This window comes from Elephas maximus, chromosome 7, assembly GCF_024166365.1.
Source record: "Elephas maximus indicus isolate mEleMax1 chromosome 7, mEleMax1 primary haplotype, whole genome shotgun sequence".
Taxonomy (NCBI): Eukaryota; Metazoa; Chordata; class Mammalia; order Proboscidea; family Elephantidae; genus Elephas; species Elephas maximus.
In genome coordinates, this window is record NC_064825.1 from 90,763,470 (window position 1) to 90,776,639 (window position 13,170).

Genomic DNA, 13,170 nt, shown 5'->3' on the forward strand with positions numbered 1-13,170 from the left:
TCTCGTCATTCCAATTTTAAAGGACAGTCCTTGCTCAATTCATCTCTAATCCAAAGCAGCTGCAGAGATTGCCAAAAACACCAGACGGCAGGTCAGCAGACAGAGGACATATCTGCTTGTCCAAGAAATTAAATACATTCATATATACATAAATATTTAAAAATAACACTGCTAAAAAAAACCATCTTTTTTTTTTTTTAAGAGCACTCAGTAAATGAGGCATCCTTCTTTAAAGTTCAAGGAAGGATCTACCCCTTTCTTCATTTTCCTTTAATACCACTGGTCCGTTGTCTTTTCTGCCATCATTTTAGGCCAACCAGACAGATTTATTACAAGACGCTAGTCTTTTTCTCTTCTCCTGACAAATATGCGTCCCATCTGCCTCCAATCAAGGATGGAGCACGTGGAGATGGAGCAATGAGATATTTTTAAACACTCCTTTAATTAATTCACTCCAAGGACCTGGCACTGGGTGCACTGAGGGGTGAGGGGCGAGCAGAGGGAAGAGAGAGCAAACCCAGCAACGTGGTAAATAAAGCGATTTGCCATAATCTGGATTCTAAAACCCTTTCTATGAACCATCCTGCCTGCCCCCAGCAAGCTGTCAAGGGCACAAACGACAGTGTTTGGCATTTGTTAGATTTTGCACACTGCCAGGACAATTTCTTAAAATGCAAACAAAACTAAAATTGTCTCTCGATCAAGATGCTTCTGCTGACTTACTATTGCTAGAGGATTGCAAGTTATCGATGTCTTATTAAATTAAAATAATCATAGCAGGTGATGGAAATGAAGCATAGGTTCAGCTCATTCCCAAAGGCAAGCGAGTCCAAAGGGGGGAAAATTGGTATGGAAAACAATTTAGTTTGCCATAAAAGGGGGGAAAACCAGTGATCTGGGCTTTGTGTGAGTAACGCCACGGAGAAGGATGGAGAGGGGCAGATTTTCATTGAAATCAACCGGAAATGAGCTTCAAACTGTGGAAAACCTTTGCAACCCTGGATCTGTAGGAGTCCTGGCACACTGACCCAGAAATCTCACACTTAGCTGTTAAATATTGCTTGGTTTTGCAGAGCCAGTATCACCTCTTACAGGACTGTTCCTTGTCTGATACTTCCCTTAAAGAGGAAGCCCAAGAACAGATCACGGGATCTTGAAGCACAAAAGAGGGAGAGCTGGGGGCCGTGGACGCTGAGGAACAGGCTTGTCTTTTGGTTTTTAACCTCCTGGCTTTTCGATTTCACAAGTTTCATTTGGCTTTAGACATTATTTCTTGAGAATTTCAGAGATGCTTTCAATACTCACTAGAGACTGTCTTAATAAACAGGAGATGGCTTTCTCACAGTTCCACTAATACCTATTTTACCCAAGGAGGCTGATTTTTATATTCTCGAAAATTAGAAAAGGAGAAATGAAAACCCCAGCAAAGCCCAAGGCATGCATTACACAAACCCCTCTAGACCCCAAACCCCATTCCCTCCATTCCCACCCCAATAAGTCTGCTCAGCGGGTGCTTTCTCCATCTGACCTCATCCTCATTCCCAAGAGGAAGAGGGAGAAAGCAATCTTTATGTTATGCTTTTGTTTGCTTGAAATAATAAATTCAGTAGGTCTCCCTGGCCAGGGTTTTTCTGTTGTCAGCAGTTTTCTGTTTCATTTGCGCTCTAAGCTAAACTGAAATCCAAGTCCTTGTGGTTGGCCATAGCCCTGACCCCCTGGCTCCTGGGAGCTGATCAGAAAACAGATTGCCATGGGTCCCTGACATACATGATGACCTAGCTGTGCCTCACCCCCAAGACCGTATTTCTAGAATACCCACCTCTACAGCGTCTAGGTACTCCACCATGACCCAGTCAATAACAGACACTAGCATGTCTGCCACAAACTTACTTACAATCTTCCAATTTGAGTCAGGGACCTAAAAGCCATCTGGGTAATTCTAGCCATATCAGGGGACTCAGAAAAAAAAAAAAAAAAAAAGCTATCAAATTAGACCTTGCTTTGCAGGAAAATACCTCTCAGGGCCCGGGAACTACCAAAGAGTCCACTGTTGATTTTTACAGAAACCGGATGCTAATAATCCCAATCTCAAATAGCCAGAAACCTCAAATAATGAGGCTGCATTTGGGTACGCTCTGCAAAGGCAACAAAAAGTGCATAGACTGATAAAAAGAATTATTCCAGAAGGCAAATTGCAAGGAATGTATGCAAAAGATTTGGGAGAAAGCCAGTAAAATCTTCTACACCAGTCACGACTAGCAGACTTTTCACTGATAACAGACATTTCCAGATGATAACCCAAAAGTTCTGCCAGTCCTGGAATCTTCCAGGAAATATGACATTATATTCTATATCATTTTATTCTTAACGTCTATTTTCATCGTCCCGCCTGCTTCACAGAGTTATTGGAAGAATCGAATGTGGCGATGTACATGAATGTGCTTTGAAAACTGAGTACCAAACAAGCACAACATCTCACTATTGCTTCTAATAATTCGTTAAAAGTTGGTAATCAGCATATGGTGTAGACTGTTACTATATCACCCAATAAATGTTAACCAGAATGGTCAGTTTACCACTCCCCAGACATTCTGAAGCAAACAGAGTTGAAATGAAAATAGATCATTTGAAAGCATATAACTATTGTTGGAGTCCCTGGGTGGTGTAAACCGTCAACACACTCAGCTGCTTAGACCGGAGGTTCAAGTCCAACCAGGGGTGCCTCAGAAGAAAGGCCTAGTCATCTACTTCAGAAAAACCAGCCATTGAAAGCCCTATGGAGCACATTTCCACTCTGACACACGTGGGGTTGCCATGAGTCGAAGTGGACTCAGCAGTAGCCAGTTTTAACTATATCGTTATTTATCTTCATTCCCAGCCATGTGTGCTTCAAGGAAAAGTTTCAACATGGTTAGAGAGCAAAGATTAGCAAAGGAGGCCAACCTGAGGGTTCTCTGTGAATTATTCTTTATAAGGCACATTAACCAAAGATTTGGGAAGGGACAAGGTCATTTCACCAACCCACATAAAGAGTTTACTAATACAAGTGCTGGACTGGAGTCAGCCCTCTAACAGCTAGTTTGCAGACCACTTATGTCTTTGTATCCCCTCAGAGTGCCTAACATGTGAGTTCCACCCAACAAGTGCCCAGTAGATAGCCCTGGGAGAAAAGAGAGAAGAAAGAAAGAGAGAAAGAAGGGAAAGCTCAGAGCTTCTGAGACTGTTACCGCTCTTAAATGATAATAGGTCATAGATCTTTCTACATTTGTTTCACAGTCTTTCAAATTTTTTCTTTTTTTTCATCTTCTAAGTACAAGTTCCTTTGGCCAATCTTAACTATGCACAGTGCACAAATGTGGCATCAATTAACGTGAGCCTTGTTAAAGTACTGAAAATCATTTCTGCCTTATATTTAATGTCAAATCATTTGCATTCCTCATTTAGGACAAAGATGATATAAACACACTCAGTCTGGAGATTGCTGTGGTCTTAACCTCTCCATTCACTATGTGGATAGCCAAAAAGAGGAATTGGGTGCAGTATCTGAAAGGATACAATCAGTCATCTAAGTCACGGGGGTTTCAGCCTTTACAAGCAGGGCTAAGTCTAGAAAATCACTAAAGGCAGCCAGAAATACCTTATTTATTTTATTTTTTTTTTTAGTATGAAGGACTTAATAAGCAGGAAGGGTCTGAGGTTGAGTTATATGGGCTATAAATATTTGATTCTAGATATCAGTTTTAGCAGTTTACCACCCTCTTTGTATACAGTCCTTCTGGGGCATCTTTATTGAGAAACAGCAATCAAAAGTGTCCACATTGACAAACTGTTAGGGCCAAAGGAGAGATGAAATCTCACGCTACCCAAGATGCCAGGCCCTTTGGAAGGGCTCCAGGAGACAAAGAAGGGATGAGTTCCTTCTCTTGGACAGAAGAAGACAGCTTTAGAAATATCTTCCCTTGTTGGAAGGGGCCCTAATAGTGCAATGGTTAAGCGCTGGGCTACTAATTGAAAGGTCAGAGGTTTGAACCCAGCAGCCGCTCCTTGGGAGAAAGACGTGGCAGTCTGCTTCCATAAGTCTGCTTCCATAAAGATTACAACCTTGGAAGCGCTATGGGGCAGTTTTACTCTGTCACTGTGAATCGGAATCTACTGGACAGCAACGGGTTTGAATTTTTGGTTCCCTTGTTGGAGGCTGGAGTCTAGAGATCTGGCTTTGGACACCAGTTCTTCTCTCCTGCTTAGAGACTTGTTTCCCCCCAAAAAATACCTGTACAGTTTGTACAATTATTAGAGACAAAGTCTGGAAAGTACCAGCACCAAGGACTCTTGACTGCCCATGGCCAGAGGAAGGCTATTTGCTTTCCTCATAACATAGATCCAGAGATCTCTCACAAGTGGCTAGTGCAATTTTGTGAAATAACCAAAAGGCTGAGCCCCAGCCTGTCCTTTTATTCCCACTCTGGCTATCCCACCCAGAAAACGTTCCTGGGAGATACTGGTCCAGGGACGTGACTCCTGGACCCTTCCTTTGAGGTGTGAATATCCAAGGGATCCTTTGGTCCCGTGCAGTCCCATCTCCCTCTTACTAAAGGCAGCTATCCTCATCGCTGGAGCTTTCTCCTTGTCAACTGCCGCCTGGGGAAGCAGGAGAGGGCTCCAGGGGTGCGGGGCAGAATGGGGAAGCCAGAGCTTCCCGGGCCAGAGTCTGGGGACCCATTCACCCACACCCCCTACCCAAAACCACGTGTTTTCCCGTCTCCTCCCAGAAGCACCCAAATTCCCTCCATCCTGTCTTAGAGCTAGCCAGGGAAATTCCGCCATCCGGGGACAAGGGGCGATCAGAGCCGGCCGGCATCTTCTGGGCCACTCTGCAAACGCGGCTTTCGAAGCCGCTTTCGCTGGTCTTCGCCCCGCCCAGGTCCATTCATTCTTGGCGAGTCCTGAGCTTTCCAGCCGGCGCCGCGCTCCAGGCACTGCTTCCCCGGGCCATCTCTGCCACTAGCACGGCGCCCCATCCCTTATTGTTTTTATATCTCAAAAGTAACCTCAAGAGGATTTCTTCTTTACACTCTTTTTCACACCTCCACCGCACCTTACCCCTTTAATTAAAACAAAACCATTCCGTTTCTCTCATCGTCCTCGGGAAAGGCTTAAGCAGTAAGCTCCAAGAAAGAAAATTAATCCCCCTCCCAAGCGTCCCACCTCCAGGCAAGCTATCGCTCCGCCAATATCCCCGACTCCGGCGCTGGCGTCTCCCAGCCCCCATCCCGGCCAGGGGGTCTCCACCTCGCGTCCTCCCGCCCCCTACTTCCTCGCAGATACGAGGAAAAAAACCCTCACCCTTCCGTGGATGCCATGGTCTGGGGAACGCCCCCTCCTCTTCAGCAGAATCCGGCAGCGACTGGCAAAGGAGTGAGCCTGCACCCGGGTGAGCGCGAGAGTGTGGCGCGCAGTATTTAAAGGGGCGCCTCTCCCCGCCCTCCCACGCCCTCCCGGGTAAGCCCTTTAGCGCCTCAACCGACGCTAATCCCCCTCCCCGCTCTCCACCGCGGCCGTCCAGCGCTCCCCTCCACCGGCCGCGACAGCGCCTGGCGGGGCGCTCGGGGGCTCGGAGTGTGGCTTCCCAGAGACAGTGCTGCACCGGAGGCTGCGGGAGGGCGCGCTGGGGCGAAGCGCCGGGGCCGCCGCTGCCACCTGTGCTTGGCTGCGAGGCTCGCTGGCTCAATGAGTGGCGGAGTGCCTGCGCTGGGGTGATGGCACGGGAAGGGGGGGGGAGTGTGTGTGCGGATGGGTGTGAGGAGGAGTGCGTGTGTGTGTGTGCGTGCGCGCGCGAGTGCGGGGGTGTGCGCACCCTGGCTCGGTGCCGGCCGGGGAGGGATTGGAAGGTTTAGCCCCTCCGGAGCTGGGGATTTGCAGGCGATCCCTCTCTATTTTCGTCGTGGGCTGACATCACCCGCGCCGCCGCCTCGGGCAACTCCTTTCACCGCCGTTCCCCAACCCCCATCCTGACACGCGGCCCCTCCTCTACCATCTCTCCCCCCAAGCCTCTCGCCATAAATTAGCAAAATAAGAAAAGAGGCCCTGTTGGTAGCCGGGAGAAGCCTGGGTAGCCCGTGGCAGATGCCCAGGATCCAAGGAGTCGCTATTGTTTCTCCTCAAGCCGCGTGGCCCTGGGTCACCCCGCGCAGGGCGGATCACAGGCGACGGCGCGTAGACCCGGGATGCCACTCTGTCCCCGCCTCCCTCGAACAGCCCCGGAAGCCCCCTTCACGTACTAGCACACCCGCACCAGTTCACGCTTCCATGCTCACAGACAGGCACACCCACCCCATGCACCCACCCCGGGGTGCCGGGCCCCGGGGAACCCACGCAGCCGTAGCGCGAGGGTTGCGCTGCAGAAACCCAGCCCAGCTGTGCACCCTCCTCCTCCCCCATCGCGGCCGGAATAAATGTGCGGCCTTCAATTATTCATCGGGATTAATATTAATGCAGCTCCTTGAGGGCGGCTGGCAGGGGGCAGGGGAGGCCGTAGTTTTTTAAACCGAGGGAAGTCGGCCTCTGGGCGCGTGCTGGGAAGACCCGCAGAGGTAGCAGTGGTTTGTGGCTTTGGACGCGTCTCCACCCACTTCGCTCCGCTCCCCGAGGCTTCAGAGCGCCGGGGGCGGCGCGCGGAGACAGATGGGCTACTGTAAGGGAGGGTCCGAGCCTCCCCGCCGGCTTTACATAATAATGAAGAGCGCCGAGCAAATTTTATTATCTTTGGGACACCGCCGAAGCCTACGACTCCACCACCTGCCGAGCCTTTGACCTCTGGGCAGGGAAGCCTAGCTTTCCTAGTCTAGAAGATAAGACCAAAAATAACTTCCTTTGCAGGGCCGCGGTGAGAATTAAACAGGCTCTCCTAAAAAAGAGGTTTGCAAAATGTACAGGCGCCCGGACAGGTCAGCACTGCGAGCCTGTCGCTTGGGACCGGTCATGCTCCTTCCCGGTGAGGCACTCTCCGGTCCCGAGACTGTACTGACCCTTGTCGGAAGACGGAACAGGGCCGGCCACGTGGAAAGTCGCAGAGCAGGTCCGGGGACGATGCTAGGGGAGGTGGAGTACCAGCAGGACGGTTTAGCTGTGTTACCACCTTCCAGTAGAAAAATCTGGCGCAAATTATTCAACCCATCTGCAAAATGGGAATAACATCCCAAACCTTGAAGAGTTAAAAAAAAAAAAAAAAAAACTGTTGCCGCGGAGTCCATTCCGACTCAGTGACCCTACAGGACAGAGTAGAACTACCCTGTAGAGTTTCCAAGGAGCGGCTGGTGTATTCGACCTTTTTGGTTAGCAGCCAGATCTGAACCACTGCGCCACCAGAGCTCCGCCTTGAAGGGTTAACAGAACTAAAAGATATGTAAACCTCTTAACCTAGAGTCCTGTGTTGAGTGGATTTCGATTCATAGAGACCCTAATGGGTTGCAGAGTACAGCTGTGCTTCATACTGTTTTCAAAGCTGTGACTTTGAAGAGGCAGATCGCTGGGCCTGTCTTCCATGGCACCTCTGAGTGGAAGCAAACCACCAACCTTTCTGGCTAGTGGTCGGACTAAACCGTTTATGCCACTCACCGACTCCCACCTAGAGTCTGGCACCCAGTAAACCCTCAAAAAATACTGAGTTAATTCTAAGAGTCCTTGCAGAATAGTTTCTTGGCAAAATATCCAAGGATAACTAGACAGATGAGAAAATGACAAGAAAAAAATAGAGATAAATAGGAAAATAAATAATCAGAAAAAACCAAATAAATTAAAAAAAAAAAACCATTGCCATAGAGTCGGTTCTGACTCATAGGGACTCTATAGGACAGAGTAGAACTGCCCCACAGAGCTGCTCCAAGGAGTGCCTTGTGATTTTGAACTGCTGACCTTTTGGTTAGCAGCTGTAGCACTTAACCACTGTGCTACCAGGGTTTCTAAGTAAGTAAATAGAAAAAATAAACATAAAACCTCTACTCCTCAGTCACCTCACAATTAGACTCCAAACCACCTTCCTCCATCCATACTTTCCTTCATCCCTTCCCTTCTCTTTCCTCTCTGTCTTTCCTGTCTGCCCCATTATATTAACCACATCTGTACCTTATTCATTCTAGGATCCTTCATAACCCAGGACACCAAGAGCCACTCTTAACATGGCACTTTCTTTAAAAAAAAAAAAAAAAAAAAAGCCTTAACTATCTCCTCATTCTTGGTAGTTATTGTTTAATCTGATAAAACATGTTTTAAAAACAAGTTGTAGATGAAAAACTATCTTCTTGCATGTTGGTAATAAGTTTGGGGACCCCATCGTCTCTTAAGCCCTGTCAAAGGAAGATGTGTGACTTCGAATTTGGAACTATCACTTACACAGCCTTTACAGTCTCATATTCTTTTCACAGTCTGGGGGTTTTACTTCCCTTTCTGCTGAGGTGACAGCTGGAGAATGAAACCACAGGAATATTTCCCATGATTCCAGCAGTGCTGCTGTTGTTAGTTGTCATGGAGTCATCTCCGACTCATGGCCACCATATGTATAATGAGCGAAACAGCCCGGTCCTGCACCAGCCCCATTATCGGTTGCAGACTGGACCACTTGATCCACAGGCTTTGCACTGGCTGATTTTCGGAACTAAGTCACCAGGTCTTTCTTCCTAGTCTGTCAGTCTCGAAGCTCCGCTGAAACCTGTTCAGCATCATAGCACCACACAAGCCTCCACTGACAGACAGGTGGTGGCTAACATATGATGTGCATTGGTCAGGAATTGAACCTGGATCTCCCAGATGGAAGGTGCGCATTCTACCACTGAACCACAGGTGTCACCATACTTTATATGTATAACCTCATTAATTTTTAACATGATCTTCTACAGAAGTTATTAGTAGTGTTATTACCCCTCCTTTTTCAGAAGAGAAAACCGAGTCCAAGAGAAATTAAGGGATTTGCCCAAGCTAACATAGCTAGTGGGTGGTTCTATGAGTCAGGGTTCCATCTGGAACAAGATGACACATTCAAATTAAGTAAACTGGAAAGTTTAATAAAGGGACTATTTAGAAAGGTATGGGAAAGGTGTAGGGAAACTATAAAGGATAGTGAAAGCCCCCCCCAGCTGACAGCAAAGGGGGGACACAATTACACACCCTTAAGGGAGGTTACTGGAATGCAGAGTGAACCCATTAGATTAACCAGATCTGCATCTTAATCATCCTAGGAGCTTTCATAACCCAAGACACCAAGAGCTATTCTAATATGGCATGGAGAAGACCACCTGACAGGAGCTCAGACCTTCGTTAGCACAGGAACCCACTTGAAGGGGGCCTGGGAATAAGGACCTGGACATCACTTCCCTCCGGCCCTTCTCTCCCCTTGGGAACTCCCTGTTGGCCAAAGCCAGCGGAATCCAGAAGGCAGGAGAACCCAGTGATGTAATTCATATATAATCCTAGGAGTTCAACCTCTCTGGGGAACATAGCAAACAGAGAATTGTTCTACAGGGCCAAGTGGATGAAGCCAGGGTGAAGCCGGAGTTTGAAGGCAGGCAGTCTTCCTGCAGAACCTTGCTTTAAATCTCTTTGCTACACAACCTGTAGCAGTAATAATATCATCGTTATTGGGACAGGTTGCCCCCATGCCATGTGGGGACCTCTCCACCATAAGGATGTTCCAGTAAAGAAGAGTCGGCCAGCCAAGTTGCTAGAGATCAGAAGGAGGTATAGTCAAACTATGGAGGAAGTCACCAGATGGCCTTGAAGGTTCCAGTCCTAAAGTCTATAATTCTCAATGTTCTTCCTCCATTATTATGGGAGCTTTGTTGAACCAAAGAAGGGGCAAAGACTCCCCCTTCTCCTATTACACTCTTCTAAGGAATTCATTCTGTCTTGGTTCTCCTTTAGATTGCTTGAGATTGGTTATTACATCTTCACGTGCGGGAGGGGGAAACTCCTAATATAGAAAAAAAAAAAAAGACCTACCCTGTTTTCCCATAAAAGGCTATTGAATAAGACCATCCCCCCTCATGATGACAACAGAGGGAGAAATGTTCCAATGTTCAAAGTTTATCAGAAGAAAGTGACCTAGAGAGAAATAGCAGCCAACTGACCTAAGGGCTGCCCTCGCCAAAAGGGACTGTCATTTTGTAATGTCTGAGAAATAGAAATTTGACTTTTTCTCCCCATCTCATCTGCCTTGCTCTTTAAGATTACCGATGCTCCTAGAACTTAGTAATAAGAAAACCAGCCACCATCAGGTCAGGAGGTGGGACATTCATATCTGTGGTTCTCTGTAAGGTCAGAACCACCCAGGGAACACATTTGTCCTTTTGGCGTTTCCTTCTGGCAAAGCAAGTCTGGACTTTGGAGTCAAACCGGTGTGCGTCCAAATCCCACACATGTCATAACCACTGTACCACCAGGGCTCCATTGAGTGGGTCGCTTAATCCCTTTGAGGGATTAAGTAAAATGGAAATAATTCTTGTAGCTACAAATATTATATATGTAAAGCAGATTTCACAGTGGCTGGTACATAGTATGAAGACGAAACATCTGTCCCTGCCTTCCCCCCTCCCCACCCCAAAAAACAAGGAACTACAAGCTCCTTTTCTGGACCAACTCATGGCGACCCTGTAATACAGAGTAGAACTGCCCCATAGAGTTTCCAAGGAGCACCTGGTGAATTTCAACTGCCAACCTTTTGGTTAGCAGCCATAGCACTTAACCACTGTGCCACTATAGGGTCGCTATAAGTCAGAATCGACTCGATGGCAGTGGGTTTTGGTTGGTTTCTGGACCAGTCTTCTAAAACTTTGACCCAATCATTAGGACAACAAGACTAGACACACTAAGGTGATTTTTAAATAAATGAAACAAAAGGGACATTTGGGGCCCTTTCTCCAAGACAATTAGCGTTAAGTGTGCTTACTTTTCAAAACGTGAGGTGTTTTTTAGAATGAATGAAAAATGTGAAGGGCAACTATTGTATGCTGTTCCTATTTTAGAGGAAACATACTAAACTATTCTGACAGGAGTTTCTGGGTGGTGCAGATGATTAACGTGCTTGGCTGCTAACCAAAATGCCTCCACCCAGAGGCACCTCGGAAGAAAGTCCTGGCAATCTACTTCAGAAAAGGCACAGTCTTGAAAACCCTATGGAGCAGTTCTGCTCTGGCACACATAAAGTCACCGTGAGTCAGAGTCAACTCAGTGGCAACTGCGCTTTTAATTTATTTGTTTTGAATTCTCTGACAGAGTTGGTCCTGAAGACAAGAACATGAGAAAGAGAAACTGGAAAAGCCTGAAACTAAACTGAAAATATAAAGGTTTTAGAAAGCGAAGCAGGTTTAGAGCCCTAACTAGCAGGAGATGCATTTTCATAGTGGCAGCACCAGAACAATGTATTAAGGATCCTAAGGTGGTCACAGTTGCGGTAGAGTCGATGCCAACTCATAGCGAGCCTGTAGGACAGAGTAGAACTGCCCCTAGGACAGAGTGGAATTGCCCCATAGGGTTTCAAGTTGTGGCTGGTGAATCTGAACTGCTGATGTTTTGGTTAGCAGCTGAACTCTTAACCACTGCACCACCAGGGCTCCAAGGTGGTCACAGTAGAAGTTATAAAATAGTCTTCAGAATTAGAGCAACCTGACAACCATCCATCTCACCCGTGTTTGGATCAATGTGATTCAAGTTGAGTTCATCATTCCTTCTTTCTATTCTGAATTTTGCTGAGTAAATCGTTCGCCCCTCCTGGGCATCAGTGGGGAGAGTAATGACACGCATCTACTGGGCTCTTATGAGAACTAATTGAGGTGATGTCACATAAAGCACTTAGCACAGTTCCTGGCACACAGTGCTAGCTATTAACATCTTAATTATGTCAGCCTCCGGCTGCTGCCACTTTCATCACCTAGAAGACTGGTGGCAATGCTTCAGCTCCACCAGCACAGTGCAGCTACAGATGAGCCAGCCTGTATCTGTGTTCATCAGATTTTTGGTCACTGAAGAGAGAATAGAGAAATTCCATTGTCTCATGGGTATTCGGAGCAGTAAGAAACAAGTTGAGTTCATTCACTCTTTTTTTGTTAACGCACATTAGCAAAAGAAAAGTGAGGGCGTTCTATTTTTACCTCACTCTCCAAGCTGATGAGGAAAGAGATGTTCCTTCATAGAAACCTCAATTCAGACTGAGAACTCAGTCTAAATATAATCCATTATTTGGGTAGAAACCTTCTCATTAAGCAGAAAGCTTGAGAAGGCCGAGACAGTTGGTACTTACGCTTATTGCCTGATGAATTGTAATTGAAAGAGTGTGAATTCATTCCATTTATTTAATACGGATGAAGAAGGAAAGGAGACAGTGGGAAGAGATGAAATGTGAGTTCTCAGTATATCATTCCTCTATGTCAGCATCTCCTACTAAGAGATGGGTTGAGGCTAAATGTCAGGGTTAGTACAGATTCTTTATGCCCTCAATAAAAACCATAAAGTTTTGAATTAGAGTGACTGTCTCTTTTTTAGTAGCTTGATCCTGTATAAAGTGGAAATACTTTTTGAGAGTGATTGCTGTCATTTGAATTTCTACCCCCAGTTTCTCCTAATCATTGCAAAGATCGAGTTAGGCATCCACCTTCCCTTTCTCTATGTTCTGCTGTGAATTACAAAACTCAGCAATGACATCCTCTTGATGAGCGAGGAGACCCTGGGTGGTGCAAATAGTTAACATGCTCAGCTGCTAACAGAAAGGTTGGAGATTCGAGTCCATCCAGAGGCACCACAGAAGAAAGGTCGGGCCATCTACTTCCAAAAAATCAGCTATGCAATACAGTTGTACTCTGACACACGTGTGGTCACCATGAGTCGGAGCTGACTCAATGGCGACTGGTTGGTAAGAAGGGCAGAAGGAAGAATAGGAAATTTTTGATGGGATTTCTTAGGTTGATCCCAGTTCCACAATGAGCAAATGCTAAGTGATTTGGCTGTAGGACAGAACCAAGGACACAAGCCAGGCTCTGGTGACCTCAGAAAATCAATGATGTGATCTTTATTCTGTTGTCTCTATTCATTTTTTTTATGAAACTACTCTGATAGTTCTGAGTCTTTATATCGAAATCTGAAAAGTGTTTTTCTAATGAATTATTAAGAGAAAGAGTGAGGCATAAC

General features: G+C 46.5%; 1 protein-coding gene across 3 annotated transcripts in view; it reads right to left on the reverse strand.

The window, feature by feature from the left end:
• The window catches only part of SLC1A2 (solute carrier family 1 member 2), a 405,614-nt gene that overhangs the window by 192,259 nt on the left and 200,185 nt on the right, over window positions 1–13,170 (reverse strand). Inside the window, exon 1 of one of the 3 annotated variants that reach the window (XM_049889391.1) lies at window positions 5,344–5,855. The exons of the other annotated variants lie outside the window; for them this stretch is intronic. Within the exon in view, the coding sequence (XP_049745348.1) occupies window positions 5,344–5,360 (17 nt within the window). The 5' untranslated portion in view covers window positions 5,361–5,855. Of the gene's footprint in view, window positions 1–5,343; window positions 5,856–13,170 lie in introns of those variants that run through there. 3 annotated transcript variants of the gene reach the window in all.